Source organism: Malaclemys terrapin, chromosome 9 (assembly GCF_027887155.1).
Source record: "Malaclemys terrapin pileata isolate rMalTer1 chromosome 9, rMalTer1.hap1, whole genome shotgun sequence".
NCBI classification, from domain to species: domain Eukaryota; kingdom Metazoa; phylum Chordata; order Testudines; family Emydidae; genus Malaclemys; species Malaclemys terrapin.
In genome coordinates this window covers 668,650-690,966 of record NC_071513.1, presented here as the reverse complement: position 1 = coordinate 690,966, position 22,317 = coordinate 668,650, and the positions used below count along the sequence as shown (strand labels likewise).

The 22,317-nt window shown below is 50.5% G+C and overlaps 1 protein-coding gene across 2 annotated transcripts in view; it reads left to right on the top strand.

Annotated features, from left to right (window-relative positions):
• Positions 1 to 22,317, top strand: part of MED12 (mediator complex subunit 12) — a 72,044-nt gene that overhangs the window by 26,433 nt on the left and 23,294 nt on the right. For both annotated transcript variants that reach the window (XM_054040151.1, XM_054040150.1), the window contains exons 24-26: positions 5,161 to 5,262; positions 7,274 to 7,387; positions 9,185 to 9,348. In XM_054040151.1, coding sequence (XP_053896126.1) covers positions 5,161 to 5,262; positions 7,274 to 7,387; positions 9,185 to 9,348 — 380 coding nt within the window. The remainder of the gene's footprint in view (positions 1 to 5,160; positions 5,263 to 7,273; positions 7,388 to 9,184; positions 9,349 to 22,317) is intronic.

Below are 22,317 nucleotides of genomic sequence, written 5' to 3'. Positions count from 1 at the left end.
CTGAATGGCACGTACGGGGGCTGGGGGGTTGGATGGGGCGGAGGTTTGGGAGGGCAGTCAGGGGCAGGGAGAAGGGGGGGTTAGATGGGTCAGGGGCTGGGGGGAGCAGTCAGGGGACAGGCAGCGGCTGGATAGGCATGGGAGTCCCGGGGGTTTGTCAGAGGAAGGTAGGGGGTGGAGTCCTAGGGGGGAAGTTGGGGACAAGGAGAAGGGAGGCTTAGATAGGGGGTGGGATCCTGGGGGCAGTTAGGGGCAGGGGTCCCGGGAGGGGGTGATCAGGGGACAGGGAGCAGGAGGGTTGGATGGGTTGGGGTTTCTGTGGGGGGCAGTCGGAGGGAGTGGATGGTGGCAGGGTGGGGCTACCCTCGCTCCCCGTGGAGTGTCCTATTTTTTGAATGTTAAAATATGGTATCCCTACCTTCCCAGTGCAGCTCTCCATTCAAAGCAGGCTGCAGCATGAGGTCTCAGCTACCTCACTCCCTCCCTCCTCCTCTTTCCTGTTGGTAGTGGCCAAGGGAATGCTGGGAAATGTAGTTCTTTCCCTGCTCCAGGGTTGGCTCTATAGGCAGGGTGCTAACCAAGGAACTACAGTTCCCAGGGCCCCCTGTTGGTACTCAGCTCCCATGCTGAATCCCTGCCGCCCTTGCAAATGGGCTGCCCCAAGCACGTGCTTGCTTTGCTGGTGCCTAGAGCCGCCCCTGAGTACAAGACACACAAACTAACCGCAAAAAATAAAAAAAAAAAATATTAGAAGTGGGAAGCTTGCCAAACAATCAGTGGGGCCATTGGATGATGGAAGTGCTAAAGAAGCACTCAAGGAAGACAAGCCATTGTGGAGAAGCTAAATGAATTCTTGGCATTGGTCTTCACTGCAGAGGAGGTGAGGGAGATTCCCACCCATGAGCCATCCTTTTAGGTGACAGGTCTGAGGAACTTGTCTCAGATTCAGGTGACAATAGAGGAGGTTTTAGAACAAATTGATAAATTAAACAGTGATAAGTCACCAGGGCCAGATGGTGTTCACCCAAGAGTTCTGAAGAAACTCAAATATGAAATTGCAGAAGTACTAACTGTGGTACGTAACCAGGGCCGGCTCCAGGGTTTTGGCCGCCCCAAGCAGCCAAACAAACAAAAAAGCCGCGATCGCGATCTGCGGCGGCAATTCAGTGGGAGGTCCTTCGCTCCGAGCAGGAGTGAGGGACCGTCCGCCGAATTGCTGCCGAACAGCTGGACGTACCGCCCCTCTCCGAAGTGGCTGCCCCAAGCACCTGCTTGGTAAGCTGGTGCCTGGAGCCGGCCCTGTACGTAACCTAGTGCTTAAATCAGCTTCTGTACCAGATGACTGAAAGAGGATAGCTAATGTGACATCCGTTTTTAAAAGAGGCTCCAGAGGCAATCCTGGCATTAAGAGCTGGTAAGCCCAACTTCAGTCCCAAGCAAATTGGTTGAAACTATATTGAAGAAGAGAATGATCAGACACACAGATGAACTGGATTTCTTGGGGGCAAGTCAACATAGCTTTTGTGAAGGGAAATTATGCCTCACCAGTCTGTTAGAATTCTTTGAGGGGGTCAGCATACATGTGGACGAGGGTGATGCAGTGCACAGTGTAGTTGGGTTTTCAGAAAGCTTTTGACAAGGTCGCTCACCAAAGGCTCTGAAGCAAAGTAAGCAGTCATGAGGTAAGAGGGAAAGTCCTCTCATGTAATTGGTTAAAAGACCAGAAATGAAGAGTATGAATAAATGGTCAGTTTTCAGAATGGAGAGAGGTAAATAATGGTGCCCTGCAGGGATCTGTACTGGGACCAGTGCTGTTCAACATATTTATAAATGATCTGATGAATGGGTAAACAATGAAGTGGCAAAGTTTGCAGACGATACAAAATTTCTCAAGGTAGTTAAGTCCAATGCAGATTGCGAAGAGTTACAAAGATGATCTCACAGAACAGGGTGACTGGGCAAGAAAATGGCAGATGAAATTCATTGCTGATAAATGCAAAGTAATGCACATAGGAAAACATAATCCCAGCTATACATACAAAATGATGGGATCTAAATTACTTGTTATCACTCAAGAAAGAGATCCTGGAGTCAATCTGGTTAGTTCTATGAAAACATCCATAAGTGTGCAGTGGGGGTCAAAAATGCTAACACAATGTTAGGAACCGTTAGGAACAGGATAGCTAATAAGAGAGTAAATATCATAATGTCACTATATAGATCCATGGTATGCCCACACCTTGAACACTGTGTGCAGTTTTGGTCACCCCATCTTAAAAAAGCTATATTAGAAATGGAAAAGGTGCACAGGGGCAACAAACACGATTAGAGCTATGGCACAGCTTCCATAGGAGGAGAAATGAAAAAGACTGGGACTGTTCAGCATGGAAAAGAGACGACTACGGGGGGATAAGACAGAGGTCTATACAATCATGACTGGTGTGGAGTAAGTGAATAAGGAAGTGTTTTTTATCCCTTCACATAACACAAGAACTAGGTGTCACCCAATACAATTAATCGGCAGGAAGTTTAAAACAAACACAAGGAATTTCTTTACGCCACACACAGTCAACCTGTGTAACTCATTGCTAGGGGATGTTGTGAAGGCTAGAAGTAAAACGGGGTTCACAAAAGAATTAGAGGATAGGTCCATCAATGGCCATTAGCCAAGATGGTCAGGGACACAACCACATGGTCTGGGTGTCCCTAGGCTCTGACTGCCAGAAGCTGTGGTTGGATGACAGGGCATGGATCATGCAATAACTGCCCTGCTCTATTCATTCTGTCTGAAGCATCTGGCATTGGTGTGACAGGATCCCTGGAGTACAACCTGGAACTGGGGTACTGCTCTGCCCCTTTAACTCTCCAGCCTGGGCTGTCTCTCACAATGCTTTGTTAGTGACAAGCAGCAAACCCCTCCAGGTGCTGTTATCACTCTACCCCACACTCAGCTAGATTGCATGAAAGCTCCCTGAGCCACTCATGAATCACACAGAGAAAGCCACCAGCAGATCTCCCAAGCCCCCGGAATATACCGTCTTGCGCTCGTCAGAAGCCTGATCAGTGTAAGTTCATTACCCAGTCTGCCCTGGATGTGGAGAGGACACGCATTAGCCTTCGTAAACTGAGCTGAGATTTCCTAAGCACTTCAAGCAAAACCCACTGTTTTAGGTAAAAAATAAAACAGATTTATTAACTACAGAAAGATTTTAAGCGATTATAAGTGGTAGGCACAAAAGGTCAGAGAGAGTTACCAAAGACAATAAAAAGTAAGTGCAGAGTCTAAATCTTAGACTTTATTACACTAGTTAGTATTTCGATCAAGCAGTTTTCTCACCCCACTAGATGGTACAGTTCTTAATACACAGGCTTCCTCTTTAAGCCTGGGATCAATCTCCTCAGTTCAAGTCTGTGTCTTCCCAGCGTTCTCTTGTTGCTTCCAGCATAGGTGGGGGAATAGAAAGGCAAAAGCATGATGGTACTGTCCCCTCTTTTATATCCTCGGTCCATGTGCCTGGGAAACACTAGCCCAGACATGTCCTGGTGGGCTTTGCTGAGTCAGAGCTGAGCCATCCCCCATTGTGTGATGCTTGTGCAGCCCTTTTACAGCATTGTAAATCCCTTGTTTACAACTCCCCTGCTGATTAGTGAGCGTTCCACACCTCCCTGGGTGTGGGTCACCGCCTTCGTTGTAACTAGCAGTAACAACCTTACAGCGAAATCTCATAACTTCATACACACTAACTATATACATATTTGGACAGAACGGTGGGTTTCAGCAGATCATGGCTTTTCATATGGTATCTTACGTGGCACGTTTTTGTATGAAATATATCATCATTATATGACACAGGTGAATATGGGGGTTCCAGGGTACTGCTCTGAGGTACGGAGTGCTACAATTGGCCATTGTCAGATGACAAGATACTGGCTAGATGGACCTTTGGTTTGACCCACTGTGGCCATTCTTATGTTCTTACCTAATGCCTAGAGCCCTGCAAATCCGCTGATATCCACGGACCATTTTTGCGGATCGTGGCTCGGATGCGGATACAAATTTTGTATCCGCACAGGGCTCTGCAGCACACACCTGAACAGAGCAGCTGTCACCCAGCCCTGAGGCTCTAGCTCGCCTCTCTGAATCACACAACAGGCAATAGCCTGCTGGGTATTCTGGGAGTTGTAGTCCACAGCTTGTTCGAAAGGAGGAAGTAAACTACAACTCCCAGAAGGGAGTGTGACCATGTGCTCCTGTGCAGTGAGCCAAGTAGTTGTCACCACTGCCAGTCCTGGCTGAGTCTGTGTGCATTAAAGTCGCTCCGGCTGTGTAGGTGTGTCTGAGCCCTCCCTGGGGGGTGGCGGTGCACACGAGCACCCAAGATTATAGCCTACCTGCCCAGAGTGGGGCAGGAGGTATGGCGGGGGTGGAGTGGGCAGTGAGGCAGGATGTCTTTGTGGAGAAGTGGGAGGGTGGTTCGGGGCTGGGCACAGCCTTGTGTCACTGGTGTGTGGTGACTTGTGGAGCTGTTAGTAGAGCCCTGCAAATCCACAGATATCCATTTTATATCCCGGGATAATATTTGTGGATCGCGGCTTGGATGTGGATACAAATTTTGTATCCACGCAGGGCTCTACCCATGCCATGCTGTGTGCTGGAGTCTGCAGACAGTCCCAAATAAGAGCTCAGCGAGGTATGAACTGCCCCATACGCCTCACTGTGGGTGTTTAATTCTGAAACCTAACAATGTGCTTTTCATTCTCGACATAGTTCACTCTCATGGCTGATCATTTCGCAGGAACATCCAACTAATATGCTCATCCCCTCCCTCCTCCTGGGGCTCTCTAGCTCCAAACCCCCCTGCCCTTGCCCCAGCTGTCTGACCCTCCAGCTTCGCCCTGCTGATTTCAGCCCCCCCCGGCTGCAGTGCGGTGAAGCTGAGGTAGGAGAAGCTTAGAACACATTGAATGTCATGTAGCGATTGGGGCCTGGGCAGTCTGTGCTGATTGGATTGCTCATTTGCATATTAATTGCAATATGCCCTCCTCCCCCCTTCAGGCAGAGTGCAAACCACTCTACTGCAGAAATTAGGGCCAGCGGCTGGACAGTAGAGGCGAGCTCTGCTCCTGTGAAATCTCCATTGATTCCTTTGCTTTCTGTAGCCTGCAGTGAACAGGATTCGGAACCGGGGGCCCGTCTGACCTGTCGGATTTTGCTACACCTGTTTAAGACACCACAGCTGAACCCATGCCAGCAGGATGGCAGTAAGTGAGCTGGGTACAGAAGCCTTCCCCCATAGCAAACGCTGTGAGTCTGTGGGCCACCTATGCTCACTGGATCCAAGAGGAGGAGCTCCTGGTGCTGTCTTGGAAAGCCTTGTCTCACCCTGGGCAAGGCAAGACGAGCCTTCTGCTGGGTAGTCTCCCATGCCCTGGGAAAGGGGGTGAATGGGGAATGCATTTGTACAGCTTCCCCCGTGTGTCACTGTGTAGTTAGCAAAGCATGTGCAGAAGGGGTCTCCTCCATCTGCAGCATCAGCCACTGAACCCCACTGCAGGCAGGACACCAACCTTGGTGTGCTGTGGGTTGATGTGACCCTTGCTCTGTCCCGGACATTACGGTAAGTGCTGAAGAGTTTGTCAGCCAGGGTCTCGTGCCGCCTGACATCAGTGCCAGAGTCTACTCTGTCCTCACCTACACATGTCACTCGCTAGCTGGATTTGGACGTGCCACTGCCTGCTTCTACCACCGGATTCTTCAGCCTACCCAGCCCCTTGTGTTGCTCTCTGCAGTTCTTCTCACATCCTGTGCCTGTAACCAGCTGGCTCCATTGGATCCTGCTGTTTCCTTCTCTCCAGGGGATTCAGATTAGAGAGGCTCTAGAACCTCTGAATTTGGCACTGGGGCAACAGCTGCTGGAATCCTGTGTCCAGTTCTGGTGTCCGTGATTGAAGAAAGATGATGTAAATGGGAGAGGGTTCAGAGAAGAGCCATGAGGATAATTGAAGGATTGAAAAACGTGCCTGATAGTGATAGATTCAAGGAGCTCAGTGTTAGATTATCAAAGAGAAGGTGAGGGGTGACTTGCTGACAGCCTGTAAGGACCTGCATGGAGAACAGAAATTTGATAATAAAGACGTTCTTTGACGTACCAGACAAAAGTATAACAAGATCCAATGGCTGGAAGTTGAAGTTAGACTTTAATTCAGACTGGAAGTAAGGTGTACATTTAACAGTGAGGGTAATTAACTATTGAAACAATGTACCAAGGGTTGTCGTGGATTCTCCACCACTAGATGTTTTTAAATCAAGATTGGATGTTTTTCTAAAAGATCTGCTCTAGTTCAAATAGGAATTCATTCAGGGCAGGTCTCTGGCCTGCGTTATACAGGCGGTCAGACTAGATGATCACAGTGGTCCCTTCTGGCCTTATAATTTTTGAATCTTCCATGCCCTAATGTCAGCAACCCCTACTCCTCCTTCTTCCTGACACCCTGCAGTGCCTTCAGAGAGCAGCTTCTTCCCCCTCAACTCCCGTCTCTGTGCTGCTCCCTGTATTATCCCATTGACAAACCCCTCTCCTCTGCTTTCCCAAACTCTGCAATCTGCCTGTCCTCCCCTTTAAACATCCCCGCGTGGCCCAGGCACGCTAACCCTCCGGCTCTGAGTCTGAGCAGAGGGGCTGGGAGCTGTCCTCACAGCAGCAGCAGCAGCATCTGGGTTTCACTCTGGCCCCAGCATATGAACCTCTCTTCATTGACCTGTTGCTGGCTCCTCTCCTGCCCTAGGGCTGCCATGCACACCTCTGTAATGTCTCAGACTTGTCTGGTTTGACTGCCCTTTCTGTTTGGGGTGGAACCAGTCCTGCAGGGCTCCATCCATGGCTCATCATCTGTACATTGTCCCCTCACTCCTCCAAATGCGGCTGCTGCCCCAGGTTAGAGTTGTGCTGAAGCCTGGACTTTGTTGCGCAGACATTGCTTCCTGGTCATCCCTATGAATGTTACACTGGGGTGGTCCAGTGCTGCACGACACTTTGCCTTTGTGCAGTCTGTCAGCCAAGTTGTTCAGACACACCCCCACTCTTGGGTGTAATTGGCTCCATGTTACAGATGGGGAAATGAATAGCGCCAAGCTGGCCCAGTGAGCTAGTAGCCAAGCCAGAACTGCTGGCCCTCAGTCTGCCGCTCTGGATAGTGCGTGATTTGGGTGGCTCTGGAGGTTGGGTCTTTCTCATGTGCTGGGATTTACCCTTCTCCTTTGTTCTTTCTGCAGATAAGCCCACAGTGGGAATTCGTTCCTCCTGTGACCGCCACTTGCTGGCTGCTTCCCAGAACCGAATTGTGGATGGAGCAGTCTTTGCAGTGCTGAAGGCTGTCTTTGTGCTGGGTACGTATCTTATCCTAGACTGGACCTGTGAGAGGGAGACAAGGAGTGTTGGGGGAGCAGGCAGAGTGTAGGAAGTTTGTATGTGCTACAGTATTGGACTGCGCGAGATAGATGATGACTACATAGAAGTAGTCCTGGGGGAATTCTGTGCCAAGAAATTAAAATTTTTGCACCAAAAATTAAAAATTCTGCAAAATTCTGCATATTTTATTTGTCAAAATAATGCAATATAATCACATCCGTTTCAATTGTTTTGGAAACTTATTTAAACTACAATACAGGAAAAAGTCACAATAACCATTCAGCATTTCTTAAACACATGAAAGTGAAGTTACAAACATTTGGTAACAATATCCTGCATTCCAGTTATAATCCTGGATTTTCATTTAAATCACATTACAGAACACCAAACAGTGGGGGGGAAAGTAGAATGTCATTTTAAATTGCTCAGACTTTCACACATGAAAGTCATACAATTTTGCTAATCGTTGTCCTGGACCTGGCTGGGTACTTTTTGAAGTGCTTGGTTCTGATTGTCCTGACATTTTATTGACTGCTTGGTAAATGTTTTATTTGCCCTCAGTCTTTTTTTTTTTTTTTTTTTTTAATGGCTAAGTAAAATAAATCCTGAACTGTAATCTAACCCTATTGGGCTACTTTGGCACAGGAAAAAAAGTGAGAGAGCACATAGATCTTCCTAGCTGATTTCCTTACTGTCATTTATAAGGCTTTACATCACTCTGGCAATGTAGGGGCCTTAAAATTTTCACACGTTTTATGCTCCTGGAGGAATTGACTGAGAATGGGAACAGTTAACTAACAATAGGAACATTAACAAAGTTACTACCGGTATGTAGGCAGGCTGCTACCTTTCTGCCTCTAGCCTGCCTCCTGCATAATAAAAAGTCCTACCCTTCCACACCAGCGAGCTGCAGTAGCAAGCGAGAGGGACAGGCTAAGTGATCAGGCACGCACACCCAGCCTCCCTTCCCAATCGTAAGGCTGCTCCAGGCATGCTGGAACAGATATGCTGCTGGGGAAGAGGCGCATGTTCCCCAGCAGATTTTTTTTGCGTTTTTCTGCATGGGGGGGCACAGAAAAATGCGGGCGCAGAATTCTGTCAGGGGAAATAGGAGGGGTAGATGAGATCTGTGTGATGGAGAAATGTCTGGCCTGCGCTAAGCTCTCTCCCTGGGGCGTATGTGGGCTGCATGGGTCTCCCTGCCCAGGAGTTGGTAGCTGGCAGGGATGAGGCTGGTCTGTGCTGGGCACTCTGGCTGAGGGCTGTTGGTTGGAGATGGGGACAGGGTGGCCTGTGCTGAGCTCTGGGGCTGTGGGGCAGTAGCGGGACATGGGGCGGGGCACGGGGCTGGCCTGCGCTGAGCTCTGGGGCCATGGGGCATGGGGCTGGCCTGTGCTGAGCTCGGGCCGTGGGGCAGTAGTGGGACATGGGGACGGCCTGTACTGAGCTCTGGGGCTGTGGGGCAGTCGCAGGACATGGGGACAGCCTGCGCTGAGCTCTGGGGCTGTGGGGCAGTAGTGGGATATGGGGCCGGCCTGTGCTGGGCTCTGGGGCCGTGGGGCAGTAGTGGGACATGGGGCTGGCCTGCACTGAGCTCTGGGGCCGTGGGGCATGGGGCTGGCCTGCACTGAGCTCTGGGGCCGTGGGGCATGGGGCTGGCCTGCGCTGAGCTCTGGGGCCAGGAAGAAATCGTATTCAAGTTCAGCATCCGTTGTGTGAATGGCTCTGGTTTTTGCTACTGTTGCATAAGGTGACCCTTTGCTTCTTGGTTACAGGGGATGCAGAGCTGAAAGGCTCTGGCTTTTCCCACCCTGGAGGGGTGGATGACCTTATGGAAGATGAGCTGGGTGCCAAGAAGTCTGCTGGCCGGACAGTGTCCATAGAGACGGCCAGCCTGGATATTTATGCCAAGTATGTCCTGAGGAGTATCTGTCAGCAGGTAAATCTGGCTCTTGCGCCCCACCCTATCCCTGATCCCGGCTGCTGACAGGGCTCTCCCTCTGCCTATTCAGGTTTGGTGGATGTTCTCTTCTGCTGTTTCAAAGAAGCTGGGCATGGTTTTGCCACGCGGTGGTGCTAAGAATTAAAAGTTGCTGAACAGAGCTGACTGGTACTCTGGTTTCGGAGAGCTCAGATGCTGTGTATTCTGTAGGGCTCTGGTGCCACCACTGTGCCCCTTCCCCAGGGTGAGATGGCAGTCAGTAGCCCCCTACGCATGTGCTGGGGGCAGAGAGGAGGGAGCATGAGAAAGAGGGGTACTTGAAGTGATATAAGGTGGCCCTTGCATGTCAGGTTGGGCATTCCTGGCAGCTCGGCCAGTTCTATAGCTGGGCTTGCTCACCTGCAGCCTGTGTTTTTGTTGAGTTTCAGGGAGAGCCACTCACTTTTTATGTGCCCTTTTCAGGGATGTCCTGGCTCTCAAGTCTAATAGGGTCCTGGGCACCATCCAGACAGTGCCCAAGTCCCGTGCTGCCCTTCTTTCCCCTGCCTGTCTGACAGCCTCTTGAACCCTTCCCTTCTCCACTGCTCTCACCACTTTCTAAGATCCACAAGAAGTGAGTATGTTAGGAGATGCTCTGGCTAGCAGGGGCCTTGATAGGGGGGTGTAGCAGCGGAGGCTTACCCCAAGTCAAGTAGATGAGCAGCACATTTTTAATATGCATGAATTTACAAACTACTTGACTGATTTAATTATTGGTGGGAAATTCTGCTTTCTTCTTGGAGTGCTTGCACATGTCGATTCCATCCAGGTATGTGCGCGCCCACGTGCACAGTCGTCGGAGATTTTTGCCTTAGTAGTATCCATGGGGCAGGCTGTGGCGCCTCCTGGAGTGCCGCCCTCATGCCGTAGTATATCAGGCACTGCTGGCCCTACGCCCTCTCAGTTCCGCGGTTGGCTGGAGCGCCTGGTCTTGCTTAGCAAGAGCATTAGCGATTCTTCGCTGTTGAGGTTGTTCTCCTTTGTTATTTAGTCAGTGATTAGTTAGCTGTTAAGTGTTTTAGTAGCAGTTAGAGTCCTGGCTGGTGGGGCTTGCCCCCCTCCCCAGGCTTCAAGTTGTGTTCTGAGTGCAGCTGGCCAATGCCCGTCAGTGACCCTCACGAGAGTTGTCTAAAGTGCCTGGGGGAGTCCCATCAAAAAGACAAGTGCCAGATCTGCAAAAACTTTCATCCCTGAACTCATAAAGAGCGGGACATTCGACTGAGGGTCCTCCTCATGCTCTGCGCCCAGCATCGGAGCCCTCGCACTCGGACTCCACACCCAGTACTTCGGCATCAGCACGCAGTGCACCGCCGGCACTGGGATCTGCCCGGCACCATTTCCCCTCACCAGTAACGAAGAAGCTGTCCAAGTCGATTGGTCTGCAGGCACCGTGCAAGGGAACTTCGGGCAAAGGACCTGAGTTAGGGCTCGTGCCCGCAATGGAGGCTCTCGGGGGTACTGCTGTGGACCTGCCTCGGACTCCGGGGAGCAGTAAGGGGTCCCAGCCCATCGCAGGGCCATCTGCATCCCTGGAGGCCAAAGAACAGTTAGGCTGACCAGCACCACACACACCTGGCCACATGGCGGATCCCGCCAAGACACTGGCTTAGACGACCCAGCTGGTGATGGGATGGCCCCCGGACCGCAGGTGTCATTCCCCTTCGCCATGGCCAAGGACCCTGGTACTGCAACCTCGGTCTCCAGCCAGGAGGCCCAGATCTCTGACGCCATGGTCTCCGCTTACAAGGCACGGAACTCCGGAATCACGACACTGATCCCCGTATTCTCTGTACTGACGGTCCTCCCACCAGAGATCACCAACATGTCGGTTGCCATTGCCTTGCAGGTATTCCATTCATCGGTCCCTTCCAGCACGAGACCGTTCCTGGTCATGGCACCGATCACCGGGGCCCCGGTACCGTTCTTTGGGCAGGCATCGGCCCCTCAGCTTCCTTGTAACAGTCGCCGATGAGAGTCAGTCGACAGACTCAGGCTTCCACAGCCCCACCCTGGTCACCAGAAGGGCAGTGGTCTGGGTCGGAGGGACAGTTCAGCTCTTCCCCTGTACAGGGCGAATCGTCTTCCAGCCAGGAACCCGTCAAGGCGCCTGCGGCACTGGCATGGGATCAAGGGCAATGGCTCGCCCAGTGGCAATACTGGAACCCACGCTGGGTGCCTGTAATGCCGGCACCATATTCCCACCGCTCCTCCCAGGCTGCATCAGACAAGCTACCTCCAGCGCAGCCGGAACCGGTGTTGGAGCAAGGGGCTGAATCCGAAGCAGTGACTCCGCTGGAGGCCCCGGCGGCTGCAGAGTGGTCCCAGATGCAGCAAGGGGACACTCCCCACCCTCTGGCGGTGCAGTCATCCTCGTCATCCCCGGACAAGTCAGTGGTGGGGGAAACTCGCAAACTGGTAGATCCCCCCCGTGCCCCCACCTGATGACTTCAGGGAGCACCAAGCCCTACTTAAGAGTGGCGGCCAACCTGAACTTGGAGGTTGAAGAGCTAGCTGAGGAGGCCGATGACCTCTTGACTGTCGTTCCTTCCTCTGCCCCAGCCCAGGTCGCATTGCCCGTTCACCCCAGGGTCCTAAAGATCGCCAAGTCGATGTGGCAGACCCCGTCTTCCATTCTTCCCATGTCCAAGAAGGCAGAAAAGAAGTACTATGTCCCCACAAAGGGGTTTGAATAGCTATACACGCACCCTCCTGCGGGGTCCCTGGTCGTGTCCACTGTCAACGAAAGGGCCAGGCGAGTGGCACCCCCAAAATAAGGATGCCATGAGGCTGGACTTATTTGGGAGAAAGATTTATTCAACAGCGAGCCTCCAATTCAGGATCTCTAACCATCTGGCCCTACTTGGCGGATACAATTTCAACCTGTGGGACTCCATCGGCAGGTTCAAAGAGAGCCTCCCACAGAATCGGGCACAGGAGTTCGCCACTCTGGTGGAAGAGGGCAAGGCAGTAGCCAGAGGTGTCCCCCAGATAGCCGAGATGCCACGGACTTGGTGTCACCTCTGCAATAGCCATGAGGTGTAGCTTCTGGTTACAGACCTCCGGGCTGTCCCAGGAGATGCAATCCACCTTCCAGAACCTCCCTTTCGAGGGAACAGAGCTATTCTCAGAGCTAACTGATGCAAGGCTCCATGGCCTTGAAGACTCCCAGGCCACCCTCTGCTCCTTGGGCCTGCATACTCCTCAACAGGCTAGAAAACCGTTCCTCCCCCACGCCATCATCGAGGTCTTGGGGTACCCCTCAATCTGGTGCCTACAAAAAAAGAGACAAGGACAGGGGTTTTAAGCGAAGCCACCTGTCGTCGTCTTGTCCACCTGCCCATCCTGGTCCTTCCAGATACCAAGGCAGCCAAAAGCAGTCATTTTGAGGGTGCGCCCGAGGACGACACCTCAGTCAATGCATCGAATCCGCTCCCCATCTTCCTCAGTCACCTCCGGCCTTTCCCGTCAGCCTGGTCCCATATCCCCTCACACCGCTGGGAGCTTGACACAGTCTCGTCTGGCTATAATCTGCAGTTTATAGCCTACCAACCCTTCCATCCCCTTTCCCCATCCCTCTTCAGGACCCTTCTCATGAGCAACTCCTCGTTCAGGAGGTCAGAAACCTCCTGCATCTAGGGGTGGTGGAAGAGGTTCTGCAAAACATGGAAGGAAGAGGATTTTACTCCCACTACTTCCTAATTCCAAAGGCAAAAGGGGGTGTCAGACCTATTCTAGATCTGCATCACCTCAACAAGTCTCTCAAAAAGTTGAGGTTTCATATGGTCTACCTGGCCTCCATCCTCCCCTCCCTGGATCCCAGGAGACTGGTACGCTGCCATTGATTTAAAGGACGTGTACTTTTCATATGTCCATATTCCTGGGGCACTGGTGTTTCCTCCGTTTCACGTTGGGCCAGCGCCATTTCCAGTTCACGGTGATGCCCTTTAGTCTCTGGTCGGGCTCCGAGAATGTTCCCCAAGTGTATAGCATGAGTGGCTGCTCACCTGCAGCGTCGGGGTTCCAAATCTACCCAGACCTCAACGACTGGTTGGTAAGGGGCCGGTCCTCGGATCAGGTGTGGTGGCATCTCAACCTGGTCTGTTCCACCTGCTGCGATCTGGGCCTATTAATAAATGACAAGTCAACCCTGACCCCAGTGCAATGTAGAGAATTAATTGGGGCAATACTCGACTCCACTCAAGCCAGAGCCTTTGTCCCCGAGACTTGGTTCCAAGCCATGGTGGACCTCCTCTCGTCTCTGCATGCCCAACCACTCAACACTGCCCACACGTGCCTGAGACTGTTGGGTCACAGGGCAGCATGCACTTACATGGTCCAGCATTAGTGACTCCGCCTCAAGCCCCTACAGGCGTGGCTGGCGTCGGTCTGTGTCCCCAACCGGCGCAGTATAGATCAGGATTCCGGACAGCATACTGTCGTCACTCACCTGGTGGCAAGATCCTGCGTTGGTGCCGGAGGGAGTCCCCTTCGCGGCCCCAAGTCTCATTGGTGACTCTTGTCTCTGACGCTTTGGACCTGGGTTGGGGAGCTGACTTGGGCAATCTCAGTACTCAAGGCTATTGGTTCAGTCACGATCGGTCTCTGCACATCAATGTCAGGGAGCTCAGGGTGGTTCGCCAGCTCTGCAGCACGACATCCATCTTGTGGCCTCTCGCCTCCTAGGGGCCAGGAACGCTTGGGCAGACCGCGTCAACAGGACATTCTCATCTTGCCACGAGTGGTCCCTGCACCTGGAGGTGGTCAGTTCTATCTTCCACAGGTGGGGAACTCCCCAGGTGGATCTAGTCATGTCCAGGTAGAACAGAAAATGCCACGTCTTCTGCTCGTTCCAGGGCAGGGACAGAGGATCTCTGTCGGACACCTTCTTGCTCCCATGGTCGTGGACTCTGATGTCTGCCTTCCCTCCGGTGCCATTGCAGCGCAAGGTCCTCATGAAAATCAAGCAGGACAGGGTGAATATCATCTTTATAGCGCCGATGTGGCTGCACCAACACTGGTTCAGCACACTGCTGGGTCTCTCGATGGCGACCCTGTTCCAGATTCCGCTCAGGGTGGACCTGTTGCCCCAGAACCACGTCAATCTCCTGCACCTGAACCTGGCAGCGCTTCATCTGACAGCTTGGCTGCTGTGTGGCTGAATGCTCAAGAGCGGCAGTGCTCATCTGAGGTCCAGCGAGTCCTGTTGGGCAGTAGAAAGCCCTCCACCAGGGCTACCTACCTGGCCAAATGGAAGCTATTCACCTGCTGGGTGGCGAATAAGGGGGTCCGTCCCAAGCGAACCCTGTTCCAGCTCATACTAGACTACCTCTTGCATCTCAAGCTCCAGAGCTTGTCCCTCTCATCAATCAATGAAAATACACTAGAAGCTGAGAACTGTAGAAAATTGATAAAGGAAGTAAAAGGGCACAATTAGAAATCCTATGGCCAGCAGTGTTAAGGATAATAAGGAGTTCTTTGAGTGATTGTCCACACAGATTCCACTTTTGGTTTCCATGTGCCCCAGGCATGTGAGGTCGGACTCTTTATGAATAACTGCATCTATTGTGGCCACGTCCATGCTCTGTATACCCTTGTGACCACTATACGTAAGCGTATAAGGGGTAGGGTGGTCTCATGACCATGACTGCACGATGAAAGACCTGCAGTGTTTGCATCCCTCGAGTGACATAGCTTTCATTTAATGGTCCTGTTGTAGTGTTAGATCTAGTTAGTCTTTAGGTTTAATTGCCCATTGGCTTACAAAAAGAAAAGAAAAATCATAACTTTTAAGGGGAAGCTTGTGACTAGTGTGGCTTCACCCCTCCTCCCTTCCCCCATGCACAGGAGGGGTATGCCTCCATCATGGCAGACCCAAGTCACCAGGCTTCAAGAAGTGCCCATTGTGTGACTCTGCCATACCCATAAATGATGGGCATTTCTGATGTCTTATCTGCCCAGGAAGGACACGTAACGCAGCACTACTCCGTATGGTGCTTGTTCTCCAAGAGGATTGTCAAGAACAGAGAGGTGAGGCTAAATTTGTTTCCACTGGAGATTTCAAGGAGCCTGAAACTTATTTCTGCTTTGGAGAAGTCCAGAACAGGTCAGTCTCATCCTGCCTTGATGCTGGCCAGCTGTGGCTCCACGTCCAGCTCTCTCACTGCCTCCTGCCATAGACCACACTTCTCTCTAGCTCTGTGCCCTCAGAGAGAACAGTGCTCCAGTAGAGAAGTCCTGCACAGATTGCCCTCAGCAAACCCAATCAAGAGACTTCTCAGACTTCATCTATTAAGACCCACAACTCAGTGTCCCTCCCAGTGCTCTGCCACTGAAGAGCAAATCTGCACTGATGGCTCCTTTAACCCACACGGACTATGTTCCCCCTGGTATCATGCTGACAGTATGTGCTCCAGCACTATCCTCAGCGCCAAAATCCTCCAGCCTGCTTCAGCCTTCTTGGCACAGGCTGGCATCCTGACACCGAAGCCTTGCATCATACCGACTGACCTATCCATAGATCCAATACTGGAGTCTCCCCTACTGCAATGCCTAAGAGATGTCATCTCCAAGCATTCAGTCCCTATGCCTCCACCTGATCTGACACCACTGGCATCCTGGACATGTCTGCTCTAGCTCTGGAAGTAGTCTGTCTCATTGTCTTCTCCAGAGCACAGCAAAAGCTCCTCTTCTTCCTAGCCCCACTCTCCACTATGGGTGGCTCAATAGGAGTCCAGCAGAAAATCCAGAGAGGATTTCACTACAGCACCGACAAAGAGGGCAGGGTTTCTCAAGGAACCTCCACCTTGGTATTCACCCATGTGCCCTCTTCTACCAGCCCTAGACATACTGGTCGTCTTGGGGCATGAACCGTTATTCCAGGAAGCTTTCCTCTACCGTGACTCGACCAAGATCTCCCTCACTAAGTAGACAAATTCAGCTATCTCTAGCCCCACAACTTTTTTATCCTTAGTTGCTAGAAGATGAAGAATTGGATACTGGGGATGACCAGAGTGGCTTAGATCTAGAGCTCCCTGATCCTCAAGGAATTTCCTCCTTTTCTTCTGAATGAGGAAGTCAATCCATCTCTTTCAGCCTATCAGGATGAATTCAAAATATTCCAGGATATCTTTAATAGGATCACGAGACTCTTGATATATCACCAGAAAACACCCAGGAAAAGCAGCACAAATTACTAGTGTATACTTTGCATGGCGATACCAGTCAGAATTGTGATGTGGATTAATGAGCATCTGAATATTTTTCTCAGCACCCGATCCCAGGCTTCTTACTGGTACAGACAGCTCAGGAAAGGCCCAAACAGTAGGGAGCCCCTAGAAAACACCCTTCAGGGGGAGGATCCCAAATACCTTGATCTATTTGGCTATAAGATCTACTCTTCCGCAAGCCTCCAAATGAGGGTGGCCAACTATCAAGCTTTGCTATCAGTGTGATTTTTCTCTTCTGGGATAGACTCTCTAGCATACTTAACAAACTGCCAAGAGAACGCCTTTAACTCACCCCGAATAACTCACAGCGATAACCTTGTTATAAGCTCCTCTTTATGCCTCTGATATGTCAATGAGGACTATTGCATTTGCCATGATGCATTCTTCCTGGCTTCAGGCATCTGGGATCCTGTGGGAGGTCCAGAAAGCTAGAGAGGACCTCCTCTTTGAAGGGACCAGTTTTGTTTAGCAGGAGCACAGATGAGGCTGTCCACAGCATCAGAGACAGGAGAGTGATTCTTTGAGCCCTGGGACTCTACGTTCCTATCGCAGAGGAAACTGCAACAGAGGCAGGAACTTACTAACTACAAGCGCAAACCTCAGCCCCAATGCTAATTGCAACAATCTCCTTCTGAGCCTCTGAGGAAGAGGTAGAAGTTCTGCACAGCTCAACCTTCCTTCTCCTCCTCGTCTGCACTGCAACCTGGACCTTCTACTAAGATGTAGTTTTGACGTAAGTGTTGAGAGCTGGTTGGACCACATTTGGAGCATTTTTCTTTTGCCCTGTTAGAAACTTGCCTTTTCTCTAGAAGTTTGGATGAAGATAACCTTGGATTGGTGAGTCCTCAAGAGAATAGCTAATGGGTATTCCATCCAGTTTTAGACTGTTCCAACTCCCTCCCCGTGGCCTATCCAGGGACCCATCTCACAAAACTGTTGAAACAGAAAGTGGACTCTGATGCAGGTTGGAGCAGTGGAAGAGGTACTTCATGTGAAGGGACTTGTATTCCCATATCAGAAAGGAGGCTGGAGACCCATCCTCAACCTTCGACCTCTCAGTGTGTTTGTTTCATTTCAAATTCCATATGGTCACCCTAGTTTCCATAATATGTTCCCCTGGATCCCATGGACTGGTTCAGGATACATACTGGCACGTTTTCATCCACACAACTCCCAGAAGGTATCTGAGATTCTTGGTAGGAACATTTCTCTGCCAACACAGAGTCCTGCCTGTTGGCCTCTGAGTGGGTCTTTGCCAAAGTCCTGGCTTTAGTGGCTGCATACCTTTGCAGACTGGGAATACAAGTTTATCTCCATCTGGATGACTCGCTGATTCGGGGAAGATTCGCACAGCAAGTAACTTTGCACTCCAGAGGATCAGTGAGGCATATGGGGCACATGCCTATGGCAGTGTGCACCTATGTCAAGCAGCATGCCTGACTGGACATCACCTTTGGCCACTAAAAGGCTGGTTAAGATCAATCTATCTGCCTAACAGACACAGTATGGACCAGCATGGTCATGTCAGAAGTCCTATCCTCGGTAAGCTGGCAGGCAGTTCTGCTTCAAGTCTGCAGTGGAGTTCCATTCTCTGTGCCTCTCCATCCCAAGACCCTGGTAATGGACTCCTACGCTCTTGGTTGGGGAGCTTATCTTGACCATCTCAAGATGCAGGGGCTGTGGTTCCCTCAGAAGGTCTGATTGCACATAGATATCTTGTAAGTTAGAGCCATACCATTAGCATGCCAGACCTTCCTACGTCTCGTTTGGAGCCTCGCTGATCAAATGCTCGCAGCCAACACCACTGCAGTGTACTTTATCAACAGCTCGGGGAGCAAGATCCTCCCCACTCTGTGAAGACACAACATACCTTTGGGAATGGTGCATACCTCACTGCATTATGCCAGTAGCTTTACACCTGCCTGGTCTCCAGAACACCCTGGCAGGTCATTTCAGCAGGCACTTTTCAGAGAACCACAAATAGTACCTCAGCAGTTCCCTCCTCCACGACATCTTTGTCAGATGGGGGTTCCTAATGTGTTCACAACGTTCCAGAAAAGCAAGCAGCAAGTATTTTGCTCCAGAAGGAGCATGAGCCCAGGCTTGCTGACAGACACCTTTCTTCTCCTGTGGACTCCAGGTAGGTCTGTCTGCTTTTCCACCAGTTCCCTGATTTCTCAGAAAACTGAAACAAGACTCAGGTCACAATATCCTGATAGTTCAAGCATGATCTAGACAGTTTCAGGTCTCTGAACTGATGAATATTTCGAACAGCCCACCAGCTACCTTACCACTTCTTTCCAATGTAGTCTCTCAGAACCACAGCCTCATATTGCACCCGGACCCAGCCTGGCTCCGCCTGCTTGCTTGGATGCTGTCTAGATGACTCCCTTGGACAGGGACTGCTCATCTGGAGTACAGAACATTTTGTTACAAAGCAGAAAGCCTTCTATTGGGCTAATGTACAGAGCTAAATGGAGAAGGTTTTCTGTCTGGGCAACCCAGCAGCAGCTCTCACCATTAAACACTTCAATTTGAGCCATCCTGGGCTAGCTATCTTCCCTGAAGCAATCTAGGTTTTCTGTTTGCTCCATTAGAGTGCACAGACAGCAATTTCTGCAAACCTCCTGCCAGTCCAGAGTTACAGTGTGTTTGCTGTCCCTACAGTATTGAAATTTCGCATGTTTTTCCCCCCAGTTAAGGAACCTCCCTGTTCCTGGAACCTCAGTTTGGTTCTGACTGGCTTAAGAGACTCCCTTTAGAACCCATGGCAACGTGCCCCCTCTACTACTTCTAGACAAAGATGGTGTTTTTGGTGTCCATTAGCTCAGCCAGATTAGTCAATGAAATACAGGCCTTCATGATGGGCCCTCTGTGTACCTTAAGGACAGTGTCATCCTTAGGCTTCTCCCAAGTTTCAGACTTCCGCCTCAACTAGTCAGATCATCTCCTGTTTTCTTTCTAAAACTTACTCCAGCTCAGACAAAATAAAAGTGTACACCTTATATGTGGTGAAAGCCTTATCCTTCTATAGAGTTAGGGCAAAGCATTCACATCCTCCCCCAGTCTGTTTGTGGCTTTCCCAAAAAGGGGTTCCACTTAGATTATCCAGCTGGGTTTTGGACTGTGTTAAGGCTTTGGTATCAGATAGCTGACAAGATCCTCGGGGTCATGTTAGAGCCTATTCCATGAGGGCTCACGCTGTCTCCATAATGTCTCTAGGTAACATCCCATTATTTGAAATAGTTAGAGCAGCTTCCTAGAGCTTCGTTCACACTTTCACCTTCCATTTTGTCCTGGTTCAGGCTTCCAGATCAGATGCCAGCTTTGGTAGGGCTAGCCTGCTATACCTTTTTAAGTAGGACTCCTCTTCCCACCTTCAGGTTAAAGATCACTGCTTGTAAATCACGAAGAGTGGAATCTGTGTGCACAGTCACTCGAAGAACAGTTACTTATCCTACAGGAAGGGTGGTTCTTTGAGATATGTTGTCCACACAGGCTCCATGATCTGGCCCTCCACCCTCACTAACGGGAGACCTGTTCTCTTGGAATTCTTATTGGCGAAGAAATGGAGGGGCAGTTGAGGCTCTCCATCCTTTAAGACCCCAATGTCTGTCATGAGGATACATGAAGCAGGGGTGCTGCCATAGTGGATGCTGTCAGGAACTCTGCTGCCTCAGGCTTGGTTGCCTAGCAACCCCGTAAGCTTGGCTGCGCCTAATAAACCCTCACTAAGTGGCTGTGTTCCCTGACTGGTCAGAAGAGCCAACAAATCACCATGTAAACCCTGTAGCAACAGGAACTCAGTGGCCGCTCAATGCATTCTCTGCCCACAGCTGTGCCAGATCTACTTCCTGGCCAGCCTTACTCCAGCCCTAGTCCCTGCCTACCTCTGAACCGCTGATTCCTATCTCCCGGCTCTGACCACTGGCTTGTCTCCTGACCATGACTCTAGCTCTGCATGGAAATCATGCCTTATTTATTATTTGTTTTTCATTACCATAACTCCTGTTTATCCAAAACCCTATTATCCGAACCCCCAGATTGTTCAGATTGGTGCCTTGTCCCCCATGTATCTCATGCTGGGGGACAAGGAAGGGATTTGGATAATGCAGAGCTTCAGAGCATAGAGCAGAGACCCCTGGCCTGGACTCTGAGGAGGTACTCCTGGCTGGTGGGAAGGCCACTCCACTACTGAATGGCTCCTGCCTTCTCAATTATCCAAATAAAGTCCGTGTCCCCCCATGCTGATTGGATCATTGGAAGTATATTGTATTCATTATTTGTATTAATGTGGTACCTCGGAGCCCTAGTCCTGGCTCAGGACCCCATTGTGCTAGGCCCTGTACAAACACAGAACAAAAAGTTAATCCTTGTCCTGAAGAGCTTACACTTGGTGGCAGGAGGCATTTGCTGCTAGCATGATATAAAACCAAGAACCAATTTAATTTTGCCTAAGAAGAGGTCCCCAATCCAGTTCCAACTGAGATCAAAGAGAAGGATAAGAGAAAATTTTCAAAAGCTCCTAAGTGATCTAGGAGTATAAGTTTAAGACAAGAGATAGTTGGATACAGACAGACTGGAGAGGAAATAATGAGACAGGATTGGTCAGTGTGATAGACAGTGGTCTCAGCACCCCAGCGGCCTAACTGCTATCAAGTTAGGAGAAGGAGAGTCTTAGGGAGGGTTTTGAAGGAAGGAGGATCATGAGAGAGCTTTGCAGATGACCACCTAAGCATGGGAGAAAGCATGAAGGTGCTTGTTTGAAAATGTAACAAGTGGACAGTGGAGTGTGGCATTATGAGCTGATTGGAGGTGGGAGTCAACATCCTGATTATGAATGAGAGATGATAGGTAAAGTGGGGGTGGGCCTCGCAGATCCTTGAAAGTGAAGTAGCTTATGTTTGATGCGCTAGAAAAGGGGGAGCCAATGGAGAGATGTAGAGAAAGGGGTGAACAGTCAAAGTGAAAGGTTAGGAAAATGATCTTTGCAGCTGCATTCTGAATGGATTTGAGCAAGGCAGGACGGTGTTTGTCAAAGTCATAGGGAAGGATGTTGCAGTGATCCAGGCGTGACACGATGAGAGTTTTAGCTGGGTGGCGGAAAGGAAAAGTCGTATTTTAGAGATGTTTTGTGGAATGAATCAGTAAGCTTCAAACACAGCCTGCATATGAGAACCAAGAGAGAAACCGGAGTCAAAGAGCATGTGCAGGTTACAGGCCTGAATGACAGGAGGATGATGTCCAGAGTGATGGAGAAAAGAGGTAGTGGGGCGGGTTTGGAGGGAAGATTAAGAGCTCAGTTTTAGCCATATTGAGTTGGAGCTGATGACAGGACATCCATGAGGGGATGTCAGAGACAGGCGGTGACTGTAGTTTGGAGAGCAGGAGATAAATCTGTGAGTCATAAGCACAGAGACTGTAGTTGGATTTGTGTTTCTAGATGAAATTGCCAAGACATAAGGTGCAGCGGGAGAGTAGAGAGGGACCAAGGAGGGAAGGAGTGATTAGAGAACCAAAAGAGGGCATAGTCATGGAAGCCAGGGAAGAGGTCATTAGGGACTTGGGCGAGAGCGGTTTCAGAGAAATGAAAGGGGCAGAAGCCAGATTGGAGAGGGTTTTGGATAGAATTGGAGGAGAGGAACTCCAGACAATGGTAAAGACTCCTGGAGTCTTTCAATCTACTTTAGCTTATCAGAAG